Genomic DNA, 25,587 nt, shown 5'->3' on the forward strand with positions numbered 1-25,587 from the left:
AAAATGTCAGGCAAAAGTATAATATAAATATCTCTTTCAAAGCATGTCCAGAAAACTTGTCTTGTATAGTACTTTACACAATCCAGTGGTTCCCCTCACTTTCTTCAGGCATACCAGCAAACAAAAAATGTGTAACCAAGAGTAGCTTGGGACAATATTAAGTATCTCATAGGAGATTACTGCAGCAGCGTATCAACTAGGATAAAAGTATTCATCTGTTATTAGATTTGTTGATCTATAAAGCAAATCTGTCTTCTTTATGGATACTGACCAACGCTTCAATCTACAACAAAAATATGGACCCTGGAGTGCAAGAATTAAGAAAATCACTATTTTTAATGTTAAACTACTTGCTTTGCTGAATATAGGTAAATTTTACATGTTTCCAGTCAGCCAAAGTTCTTTTTGTTTCCTCTTGGTTACTTTGAGGAATGAGAAAAAAAAATAAATGCATTTGCCCAGACCGAAAGAGGATTCTGCAGGCTGGTTTAGGGACATCAGGATATTGAATTCCTTTGTAATGGCCCAAGCAGGAAGTTTGCCGTGTTGAGAAGTCATTAGCTAATGACAGCTCCAAGACCCATGCATCAGAAAATAAGAGCTTCAGTTAATGGGAATCAGATGACAAGCTCCAGCGATCCCTTTAGCTTAAATAAAGCAGTAGATGCCACTGAGGTCATGTTCTTCCTCACAAAACTCCCTTTCTTTTCCATGACTGTGGTTTTTTCTCTACTTCACATCAAATCTTGCTGGCTGGGCAAAGGGAGGGGATGTCTTGTGCCCCAAGTGGGTAAGAATTCACTCCTAGCCTATTAAATTACTTTAATCAGAGATATATTGGGAAAACAACAATCAGTGTTTAGTTGTTGAGACACTTTTTGGGTCACATTCTGAAACTAAATTCATATTTGCAAAAGCATGTTGTGAGAAAAACATTGTATTCTTTATTGATTTTCAACAAACACTCTGTACCCCAAGGTGTCTTTTATTACTCAAAAAAGTCCATGTCATTTCCCTCAGAGCTTTCTCCACTATCTCCATGTTCCTGAAGATAAACCAGTAAAACATTTATGAAATAAAGGGCAACTAATGTAGGTGTCTTCTATTAGAAATACTTAAAAATTTATAATTGTCCCAGTGCTTCCACTTACCTTGCAATGAGACTCCATCACATTGGGCTGATTTGTGCCTGTAGCTTATATGGTGAATAGCGACAACACATTTGCAGTATCAGAAGCCACAAAACATTGTTAAAATAAATCTCGAAAAGCAACAGTGTGGAAACACCATCAGCAAATTTGCTGTTACATTTTACAAATGAATCAGTTTTGCTTTAGCAGCAAAGAGCTGCAAGCAGCTGCAAGAGCAGGGAGGGTGAGCTGCAATCACCTCTGGCTCATGTTTAAAGAGTCTGAACTCCTGTGCTAGCCTTTTCCTCTCAAGTTACTCCGTCCACTAAGCAAACCTGCTGTTAAACAGGTTTATGTATCAAAGGTTCAAATTTAAGTCTTGTTAAAGAGAAATAAGAATAGAATTTTATGGACAAGAATCAAGCTCAAGGGTAAGATCTCAGAATATGCTGCCAGAGCTGAGGTCCTGTTCTAAAATTCAGTTGTATCACACCTAAAACTTGCAAAACTACACTACCAGTTTCAGATACCACTTTTCCAAAGCAGACATTCACTTTAAAACACAAACTAGCACAAGCTGACACTTCAGGCTTTCAGGGAAGTTGTGTTGCACCTAAATTGCAAGAGCCTATGTGTGATTATTCTCTAAAGTTAAACTGGCTAACTTGAACATCAAATACAGATTTAGACAGTTGCAAGTTTCAACAACTTTTGGGACCCCTTCTTTGATAGGTAATGAAAACTGAATTTAAATTACAAAATCCATAATCTGTTACCTTCACATTAAAAAAATCCCATATTTTGTGTAGAATTTTATTGGTAGAAAAACTCCACCACAGATTTCATGCATCCTTAGTTACAAAATTTCACCCAGCTGATCATCCATGAGGTGCTTCCTCAAGAAGTCCTGGGACTTACCTTGGATCAGCTGAATGTCCTGTGCAGCACCATTGTTGCAGCTATCAGTAACCAGTCTAGCAGTATAACAAAGCAGGGCAGGTTGTTTTCTTACTGGTAGGAATAAGTAAAGGATAATTGGAGTTACCTTACATTATCCCAAGAGCAAACACCACTTACAGAACCAGGAGTCTTGCAACAGAACCACACACTTTAGGGACTTTCAGAGAACTGGTGACAGGAAAAAGGTTTAGAGATTAAGAAGGTTCTGGGAAGAGTTTTGTGTAATCTACATTCCCATAGGTCCTTTATGGTTAGACAAAGTTAATGCTGTACAGTGTCATGAAGTTAGTGACCCATCAAAAAATTTTCACCTAACTCTTGGATCAGGCTGAATTTGGGATATTACCTATTGCAAATATGCACATTAAGGCTCAACTAATTTCTGTTTTATGTAGAAGAGGTTGCCTGGCATAAGGTCATAAAAGCTGCTGGTTGACTGTTTTTACCCTGGAGAGAATGGCTTTGTAGTATGTCCAAGGACCCTCAAATGCTCTTTTCTGCACAGCCAGTGTGGTTGTCCTCATTAGCTTTCTCTCCACACCATGTCCAGTTTTTTGCCATGGCTGTTGCTGAGGAATGGCACCCCTGCCTCTTCCTGGGCACCATCCTGCTGGGAAATCTTGTGGCTTTGTGTCCCTCTCCCCCAACACACACTTGGGCAGGTGCCTGTGACAGCAGAGTGTCCAGGAGCACCAGGAAGACCTTATTTGCAGTGCCAGGTTAGAACACACCGAGTTTGACTTCACATTCCAGTGTTGTTCATGGAAAGTGGAAACGAGGGGAATAGACCAACATTTATTTATGGCAATCTTGTATCTCACAGGGTGATAGATTTTCATGGTTATACTGTGATTACTTTCCTACAGACACATTGATTTCCACAGAATAATTTCTTATTTGTATTCCTGTAATCAGGCCAGGAAGAATCAAATGTTCCATTTAAACAATTTTATTTTCAGTCAGTGGTAAATTTTTCATGCTCTTCTAGGTCTGAGTTCTGGACTAACTGTAAATGAGTAAAATAAAATTGCGAGGGAAGAGAAAAGATCTGCTTTATTTATATCAACTCATTTGCATTAAAATCAGTCATGGCTGAGACTGTTTCTTGCAACATGCAGGGGGAGCTTTTTCAGGCCAGGTCCCTCAGCAGTTCTTTGCATACCCAGCACTGGGTTCCAAACTTTACATTGGCATTCAAGAATCTGTTAAATTTATCTCATTTTATTAGTATTTATTTATTAACAATTTGCAAATCAATTGTTCCTGCACTCTAACTATGCATTATTTACCTTATCCAAAAGAAAGGCTGGACACATGAAATTCTAGGGAAGGTTTCCTTGTATAGCACCATTTAAAACTGCAGACCCAGTGCAGGTTTCAATCTAATGCACTATTTTTCCTTGAAACCTGCCTGTACATGCATCCCAACTCTGTGTGGCAGTGAGGAGCAGTCTGAAGGTTATTGCTGTACCTATATCAATATCAATATCTCCACGGTCACAAATGCAATTTCTATTTGTTTTTTAAAGCACCTAAACCCCCTATCTTTTACTTGATTATTATTTCTGTTGTGCTTATCCCCACATGATATTAAAAACAGGCAAATTGCATCCGTTGGGTAGAAAGAGCCAAGTCTGTGTAAATTGTAAATCAGAACTCCCCACAACTGAACATAGGGACACACAATTATTTGTGTCTCAGAATTCCTGCAGTAGGTGGATGCCCTTGGTTACCTCCACAGGCTGTGCTGCCCATGTGCACTTGGTCAGGATGTTCTCTGAGCTGATGGAGGGGAAGAGGTGAAACCCAGTGGCAGTTCTTGATGGCTCATTTCAGACATGTCATTCAATAACTCTGTCATATTTACCTGGAATTCTCCCCAGAAAGTGTTTTCTTACCAAGATTTTTCTTTCAGCAGGAGACAGAAGAGATTGTGGAAACTGCAGGGAGATTTTGTATCTGCCTTGCCAGTAGAAAGGCTTTTCCATTAATAGTTACAGCATGGAGGTTATTAAAGCTGTGTTGCCAAAAGCAAATGGTTTGAATTTTAATGTGTGGCTTTGAGTTCAACATTTTCCCCTTTCTCTGTTCATTAATTTCCTCTTACATTCCTAAGGATCTACCATGTATTACAGTACTTTTCACAGGAATTCATGTAATCCGATGTTAAGCTTTACGTGGATTCTTTTTCTGGTCAATTCATTAATACTTAAAAGTTTATGCGGTTTGAAATACAGGAGCAAGAAAGTCCTTAGTCAGGCTGACTAAACCTAGTGATACATGACTCAAATTTAACAAACCTGGCAAGAATGACTTGATCTTTCTTGGTCCACCCTTGATTAGAATCATCCTATTCTTATTTTTCTGCAAGTGCTTTCTACCACAGTGGTCTAACTGTGAAGTTTGCACAAACTTCATCTTAGGTTTCCGTGGTTGTGATGACCCCCAAGGTATTAGAAAGTCTCTTTTTTCCCAGCCCCATGACCGAAGAAGTTGAGATTCGTTGGTTCTGCTTTTCAAGGTTGTTTCTTTTTTCTTACCTATTACATTCTTTCTCTGACCTGCTGAGATCTGTCCTGCAGGTCTGGTTGTGGCACACACTGCCTGCCTTTCGGGTGGTATTAACTTTTTATACTAAGAACTACATGTACTTTATTTACAATAATTTTCCAATACCTATCACCTATGTTAGACAGTCTGTCTCTACTCTAAACCAATCAAGAAGTGTCACCATCACAGCAGAAGAGGGCAAGAAGAAGAAGGATAGGACATGCCCAGATTCCTCCATCTTGCCTCTTGAACCCCCATTCTAAAACCCCAAAATTCTACTTTTTCACCCTGTGACAAATTAACTATCATTCTACTCAAACTCTTGTGGCTTGTAAATCTTCACACAAAGTTGGTAATTTTTTCCATGGACTAAAATCAAAGGCACAGGTGTTTTTGACTCCATGCCAAGGTCTCTGAGCCCCTTGCCAGGGTCTTGAATCACACAGGGCAGCCAGAGGAATTCCTGGGTCCCGACAACTTCATACCATACCTAACATACCACACACTGATTGCTGTCTACCTGTGTGAAAACCATGGTTTTCTGCTGTTTTTATCCAAAAAGTCTGCATCTGGGCATGCAAAAGCTCCTTTGTGGATACAGAAAAATGTAACCTTTGGAAAAAGCTGATGGGCTGATACTATGCAATGTAGTCTGAATTGTATTGATAGAGTTTGTATCATTTGAACAAAACAAAATAGCTAATTTTACAAATCATCAAGGGTTTTAAATCCTGGTGATAATCCCTTTAGACACCACCAGTAAGTATTAAAAGAAGGAGAAATAGCAATATGCTAGCTTTGTTGCTTGAGTAGTTATTGCATTCCAGTTAATCCATCCTTAAAGTAAATTAATCAATCATATCAAATTTTTTTAAAAAAGGAAAGAAAAAACTTTAACTTCCTAAGGAATTAAGTGGTTGCAATTCAGACTGTCCCAAACCAGAGATACAGACTCCAACTGTGAACTATGGAAAGAAGAAAGCTTTAATTTTGAGCATAAAAACAAGTTAATCTGTGAACACAATTCTGTATCATTCATCTTGCAATATATGATCTACCACCTTGCAAAGAAAACCTGTAGCCTCTTTTAATTGATTAATTTATCTCCTCAGACTGGACCAATTCAGCTAATATATTATTCACTTTAAATAATCCTAGCATGGGTGGCAGGTTTTGATAGACTAGTTAGTGTATGCAACAGCTATACACTGAGTTTGGTAAGAACCAAGTCTTGGAGATACATCACCTGTATCCTGTTTGCCAGTTTATCAAACCAAATGACAAAAATGGCAAAGTTCCATGTTTTATTCTACAGATTCACAACTTGGTGACTGAGCTCTCCAGATGAAAGGTTCACATCAACCTCAGTTGTGTCATTAAATGTGGCTACAGGAAGACTCACTTGGTGGTCTTCGTGAGTACCACAATTCCTGTATTTGTGACTGTCTCCATTTTTAATACTGATGTTTTCCTGTGTGGAGATTTCTTGTCATACTCGTGATTTTTCTAGACATCCACAGCTAAAGCTCCTGTTTCCTGCTGCAGTCCTGATCTGCAGATGCTGCTTGTGTCTCATCATTCAGATGTTGTTTGCACAGGACACTGCTGTTATGGTTTTACAGTGGACTGTCATGATTTATCCCTGCTTGGCAGCTGAGCACCACACAGCCACTCACTCGTTTCTTAGCCCTGGGGGAGAGAATCAGAAAGGTAAAAACACTGGTGGGTTGAGATAAAAGCAGTTTAACTAAATTAAACCAAACCAACCAAACAAAAAAACAAACACAAAGAAGAGGGAGAAAAAAACCTTGAAACCCAAGAAAACAACAAACTGATGCCCAGCCAGTTTCTGAGCCAAGGGAGCCCCTGCCAACCTCCATCCCCATGGTTTGACTCCTGAGCATGGCATCATATGCTGTGGGAAATCCCTCTGGTCACTGGGGGTCAGTTGCCCCACTGTGTCCCCCAACAGCCTCCTGTGCACCCCCAGCCCACTGGAGCATGCTGGCAGGGCAGTGTGCAAAGGAGAGAAGCCCTTGGGTCACATTTCCAGCTGCCTAAGGCCTCACTGTCTACCTCATGGCCCTTTCCCCACAGCCATGAGCAGGCAACTGATGAACACAGCTTCGGCCAGCAGTGTCTCTATCTTGGGGCTGGCTGGAATGGGCTCTGGCCAACATGAAGGTAGCTGCTGCTCACAGAAGCTGCCCTGCAACCTTCCCACTTCAAATCCTTGCCACGGAAACCCAGCCCAGGACCCTGGAGAAACCCCACAGATGTTGAGAGTTTTTTGCAGGACAATGGACATGTACAGCATATGCACAATCCACCCTTCATAGAAACTGAGTAAGGCCACTGTGCCCTTGAAGGACACAAAAGAAGAACACACTCAGAAGCAGACATTTCAGGATGCAAAGGCAGACAAGAAAACTGCAGCAAGACACTTGAAGAAAGACTACGTAAAATTAACTGAAATATTAAAATGCATACGTAAAAGGATTTAACCAATCATTAGTTTGAGGCGTGAACAAAAGAAACCAGTATAAATATAGCTTGCTTTTTGTAATAAATTGGCTTCACTTGATCATATTGATCATGGCGTGATGTCCTGTTACTGATCCTCCACACACAGAGATGTACACAGCATCTTCTTCCCAAAGGGCAGATGCCCTAGAGAGGCTGCCAGGTCCTGGGACAGAGCAGCTGCCGGGACACAGGGCAAGAGATCATCTGTGTTTGTCAGTGCTCCTGCTCCATGGCCTTGGCAATGTCCTCAATGAAGGGGTAGCTGCTCTCCTGGTCACAGAGCATGCATGGGCTCCTGAATGCCCTCCTGTCAGTAATTACAGAGATGTTCCACATGAAATTATGTAGAAGGTGTAACTTGTGACACTTCTTTCCATTTTAAAGCTGCAGTGCTGTTCCTGGGTGCACACTGTGCTGGGCAGCTGTGTGGAAAAACAGCATGAAAACACAAGCTCTGCTGCCCCTTGGTGGCCATCACTCCAGCAGGGTCCTGTGGGAATTGTCAATCCATTCCAGAAGGCTCTGTTGGTGCTGTTACGCAGGTTTTGACAATGTTTGGGGAGAAGGTATTGACTAAGCGGTGCTGGCAGAAACTGGGGAAGCATGGCAAGCAGATGAGAGGGTCCAGGTGTTACAGCGCACAAGGTCCCTGACCTTGAGATTTGAGAGCAACTCAACAAAGCAAGGGCAGCCTTACATTCCAGGGGCCATCAACACAGACATTGCAAACGAGTCCGTCTTTGGGAAAGCCAGACAGGAAGATTGGAAGCATGAAACAAAATTATTAAAGACCACCACATGGCTCTGAGAGACAGATGGGACTCCTGGAGACAGCAGCAGATGCATGTCTGGTTCAGACAGTGAAGACTGAGCCTGCTGTGCTAGTGAGGCTTCATCCAGAATATCAGAGAAGTTACCCCCAAAGAACCCCCTTGACATAGTATAACAGAAAATCCCACAGTGTCACAGACCTTGGCAAGTACTGGGATTTTGCACAGCCATAAGACATTCTGCCTAATTACTTTATTTTTTTCTCAACCAGAATTTGGAAAGCCCATCTCTTCTCTTCCTGCCTCGGGATTTAACATGTTTCATTGTAGTAACTACTTCCATAGGCACCCAATTCATGGATCTTCCTTATTTAAGTCTTTCTTTAAGCAAGGATTAAGTATTCTCTATAATAACAAAGTTGCATTAAATTGCAGAAAGTAGCAATCAAGACAGAGCCTCTTTCTTGCTACTGTATGTAAAATTTTAAATAATGAAACAAAACACGGTATTTGAAGATGGTTTATTTTAAATGGTATTCTGAAATTCGTGGCTATATACAAATTTTACAACTATGAAGGTTAAGATTGCATGGTGACTGTCTTCACAAAGTAAGGCTGCTCGGTCAGTGATCTGAGAGCTGATTCCATTGAAGTGGGATTACTCAGAGTACAGGATGGCTTCTGGACGCTTGTAATCCATGAAGGCACCAACACCAAAGGAGGGAGGCCTTCCTACATAAAAAGCTAATCAAGTGTACCCTGGGTTGCCAGGGTTACCTTTGCTGAATTTGAGAGCATCACCAGCAGGGAAAGGTCTGAGACAAGCCAAGGATCACTGTGGAAAGGCCTTTACACTGCACTCACAACTTGGAGATAGGTACACACTGCAGGAGCTTTTCCATGCCAGTCTTACTCACTGTGCTTTATTCCTCCCTCAGCTGGGCCAGTGACAGGGGAAAAAACAGAAAAAGGAAAAAAAAAAAAAAAAGCAACTTATGCTACTATGGTAATTTAAGAGTGATCTTTAGAGACAGAATCTTTTTAGAGATAGGATGAATAGGATTTATGTTAATGAATAGGATTTATGTTAATGCTGAAACTTCAGTTTAGATACAGGACACAGGGGTGGGATGAAATGTTTCACCCTGCAGCCAACAGACAGAAAGTCTTCACCTTTTGGAATTCCCATGGAAGACAGATGAGCTAGTGCCTCCTCTCATGTTCCCCAATACTAAAGGCAGAGACAGGAGTTTGTTTTACACACAGACAATTAAAAATACATTTTAGTAATGTTTCCCATTAAAACCTTACCCATAGCACAGTACTGAAATCAGTGCAACAAAATGACAGGAAGGAGTATTTACAAGCATATTGTACTGTACCAAATTTGCAAGACAAGAAAATTCTGAAGTGCAAAGTTGTCTCTATTCTACACAGACACAGGGATCCATTTTCCTGTTTGCTGTACAAATGACTATCATTGTTACAGACACACCACGGCTCCATGCTGAACATCCAAGTGACCAAACACCATCCCTAGGCTGACAGGCAAAACTCCTCTACCAAATCCAGAGAGAGGCAGGCATTAGCATCCAAGGGCCAGGTTCAGTCCCTCAGCTGTACATGTGTCATACGCTGGATAGAGAGTAACTACCGAAAACTCAGGAACACGAAACATGGAGGAAGAGTATTTAAATACATGGAGGAAGGTATTTAAATAGAAATCCTACAAAGAGCTTAATGGTTTGGTTTACAGTAGATTAAAGACAAGCACCGCTTTTCTTAAAACACAAAACAGAGGGCCCAGCACTCCATATTTTATTCAGCTGCAGTTCTGTCCTGCTTCAGATGGGGCACAAATTTTTAAAGATTATTTACACCAACAAGATTTGCAGGCTTAGCCATGAGAGCCTCTAAAACCAGAGAGAGGCCACAAAACCAGGCTCTTGCAGCATTAGAATATTAAAAAGTCACGACTCAAAAAACCTCACTCTTAAAAATTACTACAGGGAGATATAAGAGAAGGAACATGGCTGCTGAGTTTCCAGATTCACTGAAACTTTCAGTTCATTCACTCATATTCTTAAGCATATTGGACAGTTAATCTATATCCTATTTATAGTAATTCCTGCTACTACCCAAGAAAACCAGAAGAGAAAGCTGCCTCACAGCTCTCTCTCCTTTGCAAACTTAACAGTCTCCAGCTTATTTTTTGGCAAAACCATCCAATGTTTGAAACAGGATTTCAGCTACAAGTAAATAAAATTTGTCTTGAAAAGCAACACATGTTAATTAATTTGTTCCATTATTCTATTTTTAAACTACTACATCATATTTACTGAAACAGCTATGGCACAAGAAGTTATACAGCTAGGTTTAAGTAATGTCATCATCTGACACAATTCACTTGGTTATGCCCCAAACTATTTACAGTGAACTTGATTCAGACAAACAGCTCAGTTTGAGAAAGTGTCCAAAGAATTCCAAGTCCATAAAATAATCTTTCCTTCCAAGATGTTTGAATTATTTAGTCATGATTTGTTAATTTGATTTTAAGATATTCCTCTACAGGAACCCACCCATGGGTAAAAACTGCATTGGAAATGAGTCCCAGGACCTACAAGTACATTAGCAAATGAGGGAAGTCTGTGCCACAGTTTGTAGCAGATAGAAGGGAAAATGAGGGGAGGAGAGAAAATGGGATCTAGTCTGCACAGAAAGAAAACTAATTCAGTTGAGATGTGTATATATTGACACAGAATTCTGAAAAACAATGAGTAGCTAAAAAAATTGTGATTGTATCTTGATCCTTAAAGGGGGCAGGCTGAGCAAATGTTGATGACTACAGCTGGAATACATTTTTAGAATTAAAATCTATGTAAGAAAACTAACTCCACACTCTACTCTGGCAAAACCTAAGCTGGTATTTTAACAATGCAATGAATCAGCTGATCAAGTTAGGAATAGATTTGAGTAGCTCTTCATGAAACATACACCAAGTCCCTGTGCAGCACCAGAAGAAATGGAGCCATTTCAGGAATGTATTCTTCTTGATACTCATTATCCTCTAGGCCCCTGCAGAACAGAAACTTCTTCCAAAGAAATTCAGCTCACTTTACACTTAGTTCTATGTGCAGAACTGACAGAAAGAAAAATCCATCATGGGAAGCAAGGAGGTCTGCATTTGATCAACCCATAATATCCAGCATTAAAAGTATCTTTTCCTTTTGCATCAACATATTTTGTAATTTGGGCCAGTATCTTAGGAAGAGTCTTGAGTTCCCTATTAACCTCCTTGGCAGCTTTTGTTTCACAGGCCTTCAAGGAGTTACACACCTGCTCTCTGAGCTGTGTCTCCAAGCCTCGTTAAAGATTTTAGAAGCACTGAATCACAGCACAGTGTAAAGTGAACAAAGAGTACCAAATGAGGAATGTGTTTACAGTTTACATGACGGTAAGTGCATCTGCCATCATGTTTGCTGGAAGGGTGAACATTGTCAGGCTGCTCAGTTTCTTTCTCAGGCCAAGAGAAGAGCAGCAACTGGTACCCAGGGATTGCAAGGCTCTCACTTCAACGCATGCATCATATGCCTTTGCATTTGCAACAAATCAGAAAGATGTTTTTGTTCTCAAGGGCGTTTTGCAGTGCTCAGCACTTAAGAATGCTGTCACGTTTTCCACAGCAGGCAGAAATGGAAGCAGCAAGTTCTACAAAGTCCACTCTTTCTTAGCCTTGACTGGGCTTGGTTTCTCACAAGCTTTCTTCAGAAAGAGCTGATTTTAGAGCAATACTGTAAAACCTGAGAAGCAGCACTGTTTACACACAGGGCATAAAGAAAATCTAGAGCATGGCTTCCCAGCTGTGCTATCAGCTCTTCAGCTTGTCTTTCCTTCCTGTTTTCCTGACAGCTTATTATAGACACCACCCATCTGGAAATACAGCAACTTACTTCCAAATCCATTACCTTAGCATGACAGCTTCAGGAATTCCAGTGTAGGGGGTTAGAACTGTCTGCAGCCTTCAAACTTAACAAAGCTTTGAAGATTCAAAAACTCTGAACAAATGACACAGGGATGCTTTCCTTTAAAGCACTTCCATATTGCTTGCTGCATCACTTTCAGATACACTTTGATACTAAGGGATTTGGATTAAAGGACAGACAAAGCTAAGGTACCTTACTACAAATTCTAATATAAAAACCCTAATCTATAGAGGAAAGAACAGAGGCTAATCGTTTCGGAACATAAATTGTACTCCTGTTATGCAGAATTTGAGGCTTCCCAACTTCTGTGCAAGTCCTGTGACATATCATAGGACTGTTATAAACCAAACCCAGATTTTCTTCCCTCACTACAATTAGGTGAATTCGAACACAACAGGGTCCTAAGCTGAATGACAAAACTTGAATAGATATAACTGTTCATGCAAACTTCTGTTTGCAGAATTGGACATGATACAGCATATAAGGTAATGGAAAAACCCTCAAGCATTACAATCATACTTCCTTTGTTATTTGTGGGTAAAACTAAACCCACAAAAAGCAACTCCCTAGAGGCACAATAGGAACATTTAAGCCCACTCATTCTATGATATCCCATTGAAACCAAAAGCAAGTCAGATATAAATAACCTCCTAGAAATCCACCACAATCTAAAGCAAGATAGACACATATTAACAAAGATAAACTAAATTAGCCTTGTAAATGAAAAGAGGAGAATCAAAAAAAGGAGATCAGAATGAAAGCCCCAGAGTCCTATGAATAGAGTTTCAAAGCAAATTCAAAGCACTTATGGCATTTAAGAAATCTGGCATCCACTGTCTTTTTGAGGCTTTATATTTGGTTCCTTCAGAGGTTTTATTTCTTCATCTGGTTTTGGTTTAGCCTGCAAACAAGAAGAAAAAAAAAACCCAACTAAATACCACAAGTACAAACCACTGTGTCTGCACAGTATTTATCCAAAGCTAACTTTACATGTTATAATCTAAGAGTCCCCCCTCTTTTTCAAGGCTGAAAACTTTGAGTAAGCCCCAAGCAAGAGGGAAAAGACAACTTTTCTCTGTTTCAGCATCTTTAAATGAATCCTTTTCTAAAAAATAATCTTTCTCTAGCATGCTGTAACGTTACAGGACTTGGTAAAAAATGAGCTGATGTTCCAGATGCTGGCAGTGTGGCAGAGGTTAACTGACTTGCCCTTGGCACAACAGAAGGATGAGTTTAGGTGGTAGCCTTGTGTCTGCTTCCTACACTGAGCTGGGGATTGTTATGTAAGAGTCAAGCTAACTCTGTATGACAAACAGAATAAAGACAGAGGGAAAGAATAGCACATGGGATTATCTTACGGCATCCTCCTTTGGCCTCTTCGTGAGATCAAATGCTGCAACTGCTTCAGGAGTCCAGTGTGCATTCAAAGCAGGAAACTCAAAAGGAACAGGCTCTACTAAGCCATAGTTTGCTTTCAATTCCAGCTGGGGAGCCTCTGCTGGCACCTTCTGGAAATAGCTGGAACAGAATACAGAAATGTATTTAAAATACACTGCACCATCTCTGCAAGTCTTGTTTGCAGTTCTAAACAAACAATCTGGGTTTTCACAGTGGCAAGCACTGCTGCTCTCTTCCATTTCATTAAGACACTGCCTAACATGCATTCTGCCAGCAAGGCTCACAAGAACAAAAGCAACTCCTTCCTAGTATTGTTGTTTGTTCCCTAATTATGTGGCAGGCTTTCTCCTACTTAATAACCATTATTCCCAGTGCTTCAATGAGAAGAGCATCTTTTGTCCAAAAAAACCTTTCAAAATACAAATGAGGATTTAAAGTACTTTCCAAAGATGAAGAGGACAATTCTTTTCCTAAACAGTCCTAATGTGCCATAGTGGATGATGGTAACACAGCAGCCCGCCAAAGACTGGCTACAGGGCAAAGCCTGACTCAGGTGTCCTTCTGCACTTGGCAGGGCAGCAGGAGCTTACACACTGACACACTGTGACACTTCCTGTGTTGCACAGAGCTCTCCCAAAACAGTCCCTGCTTTCTCTTTCCAAGTTTTGTTCTAGAGGGACAAGGATGTGCTGAAATCTCCCTTTTTGGAAGGACATTAATGAACAGAAAGCCCTATTCACAATATTAACTATACTTGGACTGGTAAAGCTCCTAGCACCCTAAGCATGATCTTCACTGAAAGCAGCACCGTGTTTTGACTTCCCTACTTGCAAAGCAGAATCACCTACTGGTCTTCTCCACTTCCCCCTCTGTCCTCTTTTGCCTACTAGATCCAAGGAGACAGGAAGAGAGCATTAGAGCAACATGGCAACTTCTGCAGATTTTGTCCTGTGCAGTTCCTGACCAGGTGGCTGAGGAATGAGGGAAGAAAACTGCTCAGCCTCTCCAGATGTCAGTCCAGCCCCCCCTGCTGAACTGGCACAGGATACAGAGTAGGACAGCACTGACCCACTGCAAATCTTCCCAGAGAAAATTATACAATTGCAAATTTATCTGTAAGTTACATGCCATGCCCTAAAGTAATATAACACCTGTAGAGTAAAATTTACCATCCCATCCTGAAATAAAAGCAAATGACATAGCACTTCATGCAGAGTGCTGTACCAACCATGAATTACTTACATAAATCCATTCTCTCTCTGGCATTTTTCTAATGTGTTCTTAATCAAACTTCCTAATTTTCTAAAGAAAAGATGTCCAGAAGGTTTGGCAGTAGTCCCAGGCCCTTTGGTTTCTCCATATTCTTTGCACAACGCTTCAGCCTTGGCAAAAACTTTGCAAGAAAGAAAAGGAAATAAAAATTATTTATGTGACCTTCTTAAATCATGGTTCTGCTCTACAGTGCTTCAGTCTTAGAAGACACCAGAATCCAGTCAGGCCTCTTTCTTCTTGGAAACAAAACCAAACCAGTTCAAAACCAGCCAAGATTTACTGCATTCAACAAGTGACTAGGAACGGGAAAAGAAGAAGATAGCTTTTTGGGTGGGAAGATACAGAAAAGCATTCTTATATGTGGGGCAAAATGCAACAATAAGCCCAAGAACTGTGCCACATGGCAGGGAAAAACAGAGGGTATGAAGGTGTCCACACACAGCTGATGCCCCAAACCAAACAACAATAACTGATATGGAGTGGGAGAAGAAGCACTCTTCTCTGAACAGCCGAACAATATTTGTTTTACTCCCAGAAATCCAACTTAGTTTGTTCTTAATAAATTTCTGATTTATTTTAAAAACTAATATTAAAGTTTCCACTTGGGAGATTTGAGCATTTTTATACATTGCAGTAAAGTTATGCAGGCCAATGGGGTACAAATAGCTTTGAAGAGAGAAGACTGGGAAGAAGACCTTGAACTACTGCCTGAATATACCTTTCAAATTAATAGAAAAACTGTTTAAAAATAAACATGCAAGATCTAGATTTACTATTTAACCTCCAAAGCAGAAATGGCTGTACTACTCTAACATACAGACCAGAAAGCAGGATGACCATTGGTTTTTATACTGTATATTGCAGGCAGCTCAAAGCCAGTCTTTAAGCCAGGCCACGAAGTGAAGATGAAAATTTTCTGCGGAAATGTTATGAAAGACAGTATTTGGTAAGATAAAAAAATATACACTGTCTCTCTTCAAAGGTGTGCTGAATTTCCAACAGGTGACTGATAAAATCTTTACGGCAGAGCAAATTAACACAATACGGCAAACAGAACAGGCATGGCATCATCAGACTCAGTACTCCAGTCTAAACCACACTTACATTTTTCTGATTCCTGCAGAGATCTGATCGCTTCCCCACATTTATCACTCGCCAGCAAAGTCTGGCCATGGTAACAGTATGCCTGATGGAAGAGGACAAAATCATTACCAACATCCCTGGGCACTTCCTGCACCAATCCCCTCCTCCTGCTCCCTACAGCAGCTGCAGCTCTTTAAAGCTGTCATTTCCTGCAGGTAGTTGACAGCTGGGGATTCCAAGTCAAAGCAGCATTCACTGAGCTATTAATGCAGTTCAACATGAACACTGTGAACCAAAACCATGAACACTTGGTCTAGCCAAGAGTAACTGAGCTGCACAAAGCTATTTGACCTGAGGCACTGGCGCACAGGCCAGTCCAAGCTCCCACTGTAGCAGTGTGCAGCATCAAGCCCCAGCACAGAAAGAGAATGAACCCCAGGCAAGTTTACAAAGCTAAGACTTAAAACTAAAACTACCTGAACACTCAAAAAATTCATCTGCGACAAACATCACTGAATCTAGAAGAGATGAGGTGTTCTAAGATGTTTTGTCATAGTCCAAATAACTTTTCCACCCCCAAAAAGTCCCATTCCTTCACACCTGTGCTTGAAGGTGGTATTCTGTTCCAGTGAGAACTGAATTGCCTATTATCTATTATCAGGAGCTGAGTTTAACTAGTAAACATAACAGGTGAAGGAACAACCCCATCAACTCATCAACTAATGCCCACCTTGCCCCCCTTCCTTTAGCGTCTGTTCTCACAGTACAAATCTATCTAAATCTACTACTGCCCAGTAGTAGAAATCACACAAATTTAAAAAACAGAGAAGTACCACAACTCTGACCCTCCCTCACCTCTCAAACTTGCTAAGGCAAGCAGATTTTAGCTACAGATTCAGCTTAAGAGAAAGACAATTATGTCTAAGACTGCTTAGCTTGGGCCTTTTGTACAGTATAAAAAAGACAGATTACAGGCTGTGGCAGGCTACAAGACACAGCAAATTGAGCAGCTGAGGATCTCAAGGGCACTGCAGCACTTGCTAGGAGATCCATCAGGCAAATAGGGACAGCTCTTGGAATGGTACCTTTTGGTACTTGATGCCGTTTCATTCAGGGCCTTCATAAAGATGCTCAGCTCTGAACTGTGCCTAGGATCAGACTGTGATGTAGATAACAGAGAGCACCATTATGCTAAACCTGAATGGTTTCAATTAAAGATCTGTGATAACAACAAATCCACACTGCTGCAATTTCATTTGGCTCCACAAAAACAGTTCAAATGTCACTGACATTGCACAATTCCTCTTCACAGTAAGCAAGGAAAGCCAAGGCACTACTTAGCCCCCATTCCCTATGCAGCCCTTGGCAGACAGACAACAAGCTATCACTGCTGCCACCCAAAGTACTTACGTAGGCCATATAGAAACAGCTCTTCAAGTTTAAGTACTTCCTCCATTTACCTGCATAGGCTGGAACCAAACTGGATAATGTTTGATCTGTGAACACATATGTAAAGTTATTCTTAAGACATTTCCAAAAAGAAAAACCCCAAACACATTAAAAGACCAGAATTCTTAAACTTAGCACTAGACCCTAACTCTAAAGTATCCAGAAACAAGGGACAAAAATTCCTCCGGCAAAAGCACAGAAAAACCATGAGAAAAACACCAAAGATATGCAGCTATCATGCAGTTGTCCCTAGAATCCCTGAAACTGCTGTCCACTAAGTCTGGATGGCTAATTCTCTAAGTATGTTTAGGCAGCATTTCAAAGCTTGTTCCTAGTTTTAAGTTCCAGTAGTGACTCCCATATTTCTGCACTCCTCCCACTTGCCTCAGTAAGCCCAGAGATCATCTTACTCATCTGGAAGGTGGTACATAATGAACCCATTCGACTCTTCATGCTCTGCATCATGATCTGCTTCCCAAAGGCAGCTGGAACACACTCCACTGACATCAGGCCATTTGTCTGCTGCTAGTCTGTTTTCCTTCACTAATGTTTCCTACCATCAGCGACAAAACAAGATTCCCACAAAACCAAAAAGCCTTATCAGAATACATGCTGATAACTAAAGTCTTAAATGTGCTAAATAGAAGCTAAATACACACTCCATATCCACCGAGAACAGCATTAATATTGCAATTTATGGGTAGGTGAAATATATCTGCTGGCAAGAGAGCATAAATCAAGGATATAAATCACTAAGGATACAAAACAAGATACTCACCAGCTTTTTGGTAGAAGTTGGCTGTTTCATAAGCAAGAGCAGCTATTAGGCCTGGATTGTGTTTCAGCTCAATAGCCCGAGCAATTGTGACTGAAAAATAGTTCCACACCATGGTTTAAGTTTAATTGAAATGTCCCATCACATCAAATCAGCAGAGGCATTTAGGGTTTTAAAACCCTTGCATGAACAGAAAATAGATGTTGTGCAGTCAAGCAAACAGCAGAATAAAGATAGATTGTTTCTTGGATAGAATGATTCCAATTTAATAGAAAAACTGAAGGAATATTAGCCTTAAGATTAGCTAATAAACAGAAGCTGCACATATTTTAAAGTAAAGGAACTGGGAATGTCTATTAGGCAAGCATGGCGGTGAAAGGGTTGCATGAAAGGAAGAAACCGGAAAAAGGAGTAATGCCACACACAAGTTCTTCCAAAGTAAGATATTACAATTTTAATATCAGACTGATTTTTGGCGTTTTCCTTTTATAATTGTAACATAATTTTCTTTAAAAGCAACCTGCCCCACTATGCCACAGTGCTTCAGGAGAATAAAAAACCCATGGTCTTGCTGCCAAGCAGAATTCATGAGACAGCAGTGACGCACAGAGTCATTTCCCACACCCAACCAATGTATATTTGAAGATACCTTCTTGAGCTTCAGCTTGACACTGTATGATGTAGGAGTCTATAAGTCGAGCTTCTAAATCTCTTCCCTTTTCCACAGGTGTAATCAATTTTGGAATGTGGCTTTCCTAAATACGCAAGTCTCAGAATTAGTTTAGGCCCAATAACAGTGCAAAACAAGTGCCTCATACCTAAATGGATGGGACACACTGAGTGAAGGTCTCAAGACAGCACATGACAGCACATGTAGCACATGATATGGGCAGACGAACCACTCTTCCAGTGCCACTGGGAATGAGTTGCAGGGATTGAGTGATACCACAACATATTAATACCTTTCTGTTTCCTGCATCATTCAGGTGCTCTCAGGTATGTGTGTATAGTAAAGGCCTCTCTAAGACAAAAAGTCAAGTATTTGGAGACACCTCAAAGAACAGACAGCAAAGAAAGTCCTTCTACCTTCAGGTGTTTAAAAATCCCAGCTGCTATCTTCAAGCTGCGGTGAACATCTTTTGCTTCATCTTCTGTTATACTGAGAAAATAGAATGAATTGGTAAAATTATAGTTAGAAAGGGACTCTAAGTGTCATTTAGTGCCACCTCCTGCTTTGGGCACCACATCTGGCAACAACAGATCAGGTTAGTTACGGCTTTATCTAGATGAATCTTAAATCCTTCAAGAATCAAGAGTCCACTAATTCCCTAAGTGACCTGTCCCATGGCTGTGCTACCCTCAGAGTAAAGGAGTTTCTTACAGTGTCCAATCATGAAATAATCACATAGAACTTGCTTGAAAGAAAAGAAATGTAAGATCCTGTGATGACTCTCAAGTAAAAGGCAACCTCAGTGTTAGAAGCCAAGGATTTAGAGGTCTGTAGGGTTAAACTTCAGCAGAGCTCTGATGTTAAGAATCTCACTTTTCTACCTGGACATTTAGAGGGGGACTGATGAAGGGTTTATTGACAACTGACACTTTCTCTGTATCACAGTCATGTAGTACTACTGCACTGGGTTTACAGAGGCAAGAACAGATTGAAGTGCTTTTGTGTAAAGATCAACTGCCTCCTGGAACTCCTCTGCCTGAGCTGGACATTTCCTATAGCAGGCAACCCCCAGAGCCTGCTAAATCTTTGGTGAAGTATTGCTGCAGCAGAATTCTTAAGTAAAGAAAACCACTTACTCTTCTTTTCCAGCAAGTCTTGATGCATATTTTGTGTACCATAGAGCTACATTGAATCCCATGGAAATCAGTTCAAACACTGCATCCTGCTGGGCACTAAAGAAAGACAAAACCCCCAAAAAACTTAATGCCTTCAGTTTTGTTCTCACATCTCTCTGACAGCTCATGTAGCAAAAGTCAACACTTCTCTCCATAAAACATTTTTCATTTAAGATGTCAACAATTTCCAATTCCGAACCTCCTTCTTTGCTGAACTGCCTAAGAGAGACGGCAATTTTTTTACTTATTCCCTTTAAGAACACATAATTAGAATCTAGCACATTCAGATGCCCACCCTTCCCTTTTGAGAACTTTTATTTTAAAACTGTAACTTGAGATTTGTTTAGCTTTGAGTGTGGCTAACATTTTTCCATCTCTTTTGTTTGTTTGTTTGTTTTCAATTGCACATTTTGTGGAAAGCCTTGCCCTGGAATGTCCACTTTAAAGTTGTACTGCTAAGTTAATAAGTCAGAATCTGTTACAACTCTCTCAAATTAACGTTATTGTAATTATTTATGTAACTGCAGACAAACAGCATGTGCAAATAGCAGGAAATTTCAAAAGCTAAAAACAGTCTTTCAAAAGACTGAACTTGCAATCACAAGCTCAGTTTAGCTTAGGAACTAGCACACCTTTTAAAAAGAAAGATGTGGGAGTGGGAAGAGTAATGTTGGCACAAGAAAAAGTGTGCATGACCGTGAGAAAATTCAAATAAAGTCCTAATCAACAGATTTTCTTCCATGGGGAATTAAAGCTTTGAGGAGGTCAAGCACTTCTAGCTAAAGCTTGACAAATTTGTAGACATGATTATACAACACAATTACCTCCAATAGCAAAAGACAAGTGAATAATTCAGAAGGTTACAGATCTGTATTCCTCCTGGAAACAGATTTATTTGTTTGAACCAAGAGGACATGTACATGGAGCTTCAGAGGACAAGAACAAAATCAGATCTTTAGCAACATTGGAATCTCCAAACACACAGTTCCTGGTCAGGCAATAGTGCCAAATTAAGTTTTAAACTGCAGTGACCTTTGTTACCATGCTCAACTCACTAATACCCTCAAGGCTCTTCTTCGTACTTCTCTAGCTAACTGCAGGTTCAGTTTGTAAATCAACTGAGACCCAACGGATCCTTCTATCATTATTGTGCATTCTCGCAGTTTAACATAAAGGCCACTAGGCACACTTCAGAACACCTAACACAGTACAGCAGTTACCAAAAACACAGCAACACCTTATTAGAAACTACTTTGTGTTCAAGATTTTGCTGCATTTCTGTTTCCCTTCAGGCCTGTGCATGTGTGTAACAGAGCAGCAGAGAGCAGCTGCATACCCCGCACCCAGAAAAGCACACGCACCTTGGGACTTGTCCTTGTAATGTGTCTGTCCACTTGAAATTCTGAATATATCTCAATTTACATTCTTGGGAAGAGTCATCCAGTGAAAGGATAAAACCTATGGAATAATAAAACAGGCAATCTCAAAGTAGGAAACAGAAATTAGTAATGAAGGAGATTGATCAATATGAATATAGATATATATATATAGATAAAGGAATGTTTCTCACTGAACCCCTCAAAACCCCATGTCACTTTCTGGGGTTTTTATTCCTCAGAATCTTGAGAACAAAATGTGGAAAAAAACCAACTGGCTACTCCAGGAAACCGCTTGCCCAGCATGTTACCAACTCAATTTTGAGAATCTTGACTGTTCAAGGAAAAGCTGGCAGATATCTGCATGTCCCATACAGTGACAAGTTGGGAGTGGGACTGGCCCAGGTACAGGATGGCTGAGGTTCAAGGTGAGCAAAATGGCTGCCTCTACCACCATAGTGGCAACCAGAAAATTCCAGGAAAAGCTGCCTGGTCAACAGGGAGAGTGAAAAGAGCTTCTAAGTATGGTCTCACTTAGTCATCACCTATCTCCAGGGCTACAGGAGACTGGTTCTTTAAGTCCTGCAGCCCAGAAAACAGCAGTCAGTGGGATGAAGCTCACACTATGGGATGTTCAAATCCTAGCATAAGCAGGCCCAGGAATTTTTTAGTGAGGCTGAAGAGGGGCCTTGGTCTGATCAGGTCTTACAGACTTTAAGAGGTCAAGAGCTTGCCATAGCAGCTACTGTCAGTGTACACACCTGTCAGTGTGTCACATGTTTATAAAATCAGAAAATACTTATTCCTTTCAAATGCAGAAGATTTTAGCGGCCAAGCATGATATTTTCCTGAAGAAAGTATCCAGATCTTGGCTGTTGGATGTGACATTAGCCTACATCCTCCCAGGAGCTCATTAAACCAATGTTTACTTCCCACAGACTGAAAGATCCCACTTTCCATGAATCAGCTGATTCCTGACAACTCAGTCCTAAGAAATCTGGCCGTGCACCTGACTGCTAAGAAAGAGCTACCCAAATATTGGCAGAAGGAAGGTTTCAAAGGAATGTGTCAGCACAGCTGAGCCATCTACTGAAAATGCAGATACCATGCTAATGAGCACCTACATATATACACATACCTAAGATAAGCAGCAGTAGAAGGTAAACTTGCAACAAGTCTATGGTCTAGTATTAGACAAACCAGCAGTTTACACTGAATACTAAATGAAATAAACTAATTAACAGACTCAATTTATACTTAGGGAGCAACTCACCACTACCTAAAAGACAAATACACGTTTTCTCCTCCAACAGGAAGCAGAATGAGGTTAAAGGCAGGAGGGCAAGGCTGCCAGCATGTAGTACTGACAGGGTCACAAAGGACACTGAAACTTGGAGAAAAGGCCTGCTGAGCAGCCAGCACTGGTATCAAGCACAGAACCCATGAAGATACTCTCCTTCCTAAGAAGTGCAAAGCTTCTTTACAGGAGATCAGCACAATTAGCAGAATTAACATTCTGAGAAGTGCCATTAAAATTGTACTGATACTTCTCTTGATGAATTAGTAGTACTGCTAATAAATCTCCCTACCTTGCAGGAGTGAGAAGTACAAGTCAGCTGCATTCTTCATAATTTCTGGATTACAACTTGAGTCTGTAAACAGCTCCAATAGCTGTGTTCGAGACAACCGCAAGTCACTAAATGAAAGGAGAAAAAAAAAAAGGAAAAAAAAACCTAAGAAAACCTATTAAAAACGTACTAATACAGAAAAATCTTCCTTTCTCCTCTGGATACATATGACTGGACACGCAGCAGTGGATAATCAGTACACAATCTACTGTCCTAACACTAACTAAAATAACTGTGCCTTTACCTACCACGAGGTTGGGTGTACAGAGAGGAAGGGGAAGCAACAAGCAGGAACATTCTTCAACATTAGAATGGGATGATGAGATGAACAGATAAGAATAGATCTGCAAAATAGGCTGAGGTCCCTTTTCATTACATTCCCACCCACAACAGAACAGTCAGGCCTATCCACTTATGGAAATTAAGCAATCTTCTGCAGAGGAATGCACAGTCATCAGAAAGACCATGAAGTGTTTAGTCTTTTGCCTCTCCATTGTTGTAATTGGCCTCACTGTGCATTCAGAGACTGCAGAATTCATTCTCTGTAAGCAAATGTTCAGTATTAGCAGTATCTTACTGCCTCCTTGCCTACACATCTCTAGTCATCTTCAGCTCAAAAACTGAAGAGCAACCGTTACTTTTAAGGATGTCCCGCAAACTGTAAGAGGCAGATTGAAACCAGTCCTAAGTACACTTACTTGCAAACCTTTGTTGCAGCTGGAGTAGTGGTTACCCCATAATAATTAAATGAAATGGGAGCTGTAGCCTTCAGAGGGTTGCGATGGAACCAGTGGGTCATTTTCTTCCTGCAGTGTTGTCTATGCCAAATCTAAGGAGGGGAAAGGAAAGAACAGCTGCAGGAACAGGTACAACTGAGGTGCTGCCCATGTCCTGGTCCTCCGCTCGCAAAAAGATATTCCAAATGTAAATAACTGATTTGAAATTAATTTCTTTTGTCCCATTTGAAATGCCAAGCTTCCATATGCCTTGTGCTCATCATCCATGTGCTTTGTGTGAGAATTGCACTCTCTTGAAATACAAATGCTTTCTGAGGCAACTGTTTTAAGTCAGGCAAAAAGCTACCACCTACTTTGCTCTATGTGAGCACACACATTGCTAGGAAAAAAACCACCACATTTGTTACCTCCTGCATAAGGATGATCATACCTGTAAATTACATGAGAAATATCTCAGAATCACAGAATCAATTGGGTTGGAAAGACCCTGAGGTTATTGAGCCCAACCTTTGTGAGAACACTACCATGTCAACTAGACCATGGCACCGAGTGACATGTCCAGCCTTTCCTTAAACACCTCCAGGGATGGAGGTGGGTGACTCCACCACCTCCCTTGGCAGCCCATTCCAATGTTTAACAACCTCTCCTGTGAAGAAATCCTTCCTAATGCAAAACCTGAATTTCCCTTGGCACAGCCTGAGGCCACTTCTTCTCATCCCGTCACTTGATACCTGGAAGTAGAGGCTGATCCCCAACTTGCCACCACCTCCTTTCAGGGAGTTGTAGGGAGTGATAAGGTCACCCCCGAGCCTCCTTCCTCCTTTCCAGACTAAATCTCAATTCACTGAGAGCACTATACTGTATCTGGTCCATCTGTGAATAGCTTGTATTTGGGAGCCTTTGGTGTACATGAACCTGCAACCATAAACCCTGACTGAAAACGTGGATCTATTTAACCACAAACCCTGACTGAAAACATAGATCTATTTACACAGGTGTTTCAGACCTAGAAGGCTGGGAGGGCAGAGACAAACCCGAGTCTCTCTCTTCTTTTGCTTCAATTTCAGCAGACAAATATAACACAAGCATCACAGTGAGTTTTACAACAGCAGTGCGGGGTAATGGAACATACTGGACACATCCTGAACATGGGAGGGCCCTACTGAATAAAAGGTCACTATGAGACAGGAAAACTGAGAAGCAAGTGGTGTACTCTCAATTTCAAAGGTTTTCCAGACCTCACGGGACAAAGCCCCGAGCCCCTGATGTGACCTCGGAGCTGTCTCTGCTCTGAGTAGGCCGGTGGACCAGAGGCCCCCCCAGGGTCTCCATCATCCCGTGGTCCTTTTGGAATCCCTTCAGTTCATCCCTGCAAAAATGTTCTGCAGCTCTGCTGAGAAAAAACCAAACAAAACCAAAACAGACCCAAAAAAATCTGCCAGCACTGATTCCCCGCCACTGCCCAGATCCCCCACACCGAGCAGGGGGTTCGTTCATCGCGCCGGCACCTCTCGGGGCTTGTCCGTCAGGCCAGCGGCTGTCGCGCCGTGATCACCCACCTGCGCAGCGCTGCTGTCCCCGCGGTGTCGCGGCCCGGCCCGGAACGGTCCCTGAGAGGATCTCGAGGCCGCGGGACCCCGGCCTGGCCCGGCCCGGCCCCGCCGCTCACGGCGGTGGGTTACGCGCCCGCGGCCGCAGGCAGCGCCAGCCGAGAGCCGATGGCACCGCCCCATCGCTGCCGATAGCATCGACCCCGCCGCTCGTCCTCCTCCCCACCGGAGTCCCCGGGCCACCGCCAACAACAGCCCCGCGGCTGTAGGGCGTCCCCTCGGGACAGCGGCCGCTGGCACGGCCGGGGTCCACAGTCCTCCCGCAGGAAGGACCCCTGAACATCACCAACACCGGCAGGAACGGGCACGCCAGCAAACCAGCAACAACACCTGCCCTCCTGAGGGGCGAGAGCCACCCGCCGTGCTGCAGAGGGGTCCCAGGACTTACCTGGGGGCGGGCCTGCGGTGGCGGCACGGCCGGGAACGGAGGGAGGAACGGAGCGACCCCGCCCGGGCCCCGCCCATGCGCACGTGATCGGCGCCATGACAGGTACC

The 25,587-nt window shown here is 41.8% G+C and overlaps 1 protein-coding gene across 5 annotated transcripts; it reads right to left on the reverse strand.

The window, feature by feature from the left end:
* Positions 1 to 11,937: 11,937 nt before the first annotated feature.
* On the reverse strand, positions 11,938 to 25,567 carry BROX (BRO1 domain and CAAX motif containing). 5 transcript variants are annotated; one of them, XM_041402415.1, is made up of 13 exons: positions 25,481 to 25,567; positions 23,444 to 23,574; positions 22,707 to 22,813; positions 21,103 to 21,199; positions 19,703 to 19,798; positions 18,983 to 19,055; positions 18,546 to 18,651; positions 17,900 to 17,989; positions 17,083 to 17,168; positions 15,694 to 15,775; positions 14,560 to 14,710; positions 13,278 to 13,437; positions 11,938 to 12,820 (listed from the first exon to the last, which is right to left on the reverse strand). In XM_041402415.1, the coding sequence occupies exons 2-13, from the start codon at positions 23,542 to 23,544 to the stop codon at positions 12,734 to 12,736; spliced, it is 1,236 nt and encodes a 411-aa protein (XP_041258349.1). In that variant the 5' UTR covers positions 23,545 to 23,574; positions 25,481 to 25,567; the 3' UTR covers positions 11,938 to 12,733. The 5 variants fall into 5 exon arrangements, 4 of the variants coding, with proteins under 4 accessions (XP_041258349.1, XP_041258345.1, XP_041258347.1 ...); XM_041402411.1 differs by lacking the exon at positions 25,481 to 25,567 and adding an exon at positions 25,042 to 25,473; XM_041402413.1 differs by lacking the exon at positions 25,481 to 25,567 and adding an exon at positions 24,721 to 25,473.
* Positions 25,568 to 25,587: the final 20 nt, after the last annotated feature.

Source organism: Onychostruthus taczanowskii, unplaced genomic scaffold (genome assembly GCF_017590055.1).
Source record: "Onychostruthus taczanowskii isolate IOZ18803 unplaced genomic scaffold, ASM1759005v1 scaffold199, whole genome shotgun sequence".
Taxonomy (NCBI): Eukaryota; Metazoa; Chordata; class Aves; order Passeriformes; family Passeridae; genus Onychostruthus; species Onychostruthus taczanowskii.

Bases quoted from the DNA above. Each gene is read 5' to 3' on its own strand.
- BROX (XM_041402411.1), bottom strand. From the start codon at position 25,230: ATGCTATCGGCAGCGATGGGGCGGTGCCATCGGCTCTCGGCTGGCGCT. The intron at 17,990-18,545 runs GTATCTTCAAAT...ACTATTTTTCAG, and splicing joins TCAAGCTGAAGCTCAAGAAG to TCACAATTGCTCGGGCTATT. The intron at 15,776-17,082 runs GTAAGTACTTTG...CTCTTCCATCAG, and splicing joins GCTGTTTCTATATGGCCTAC to GCATACTGTTACCATGGCCA.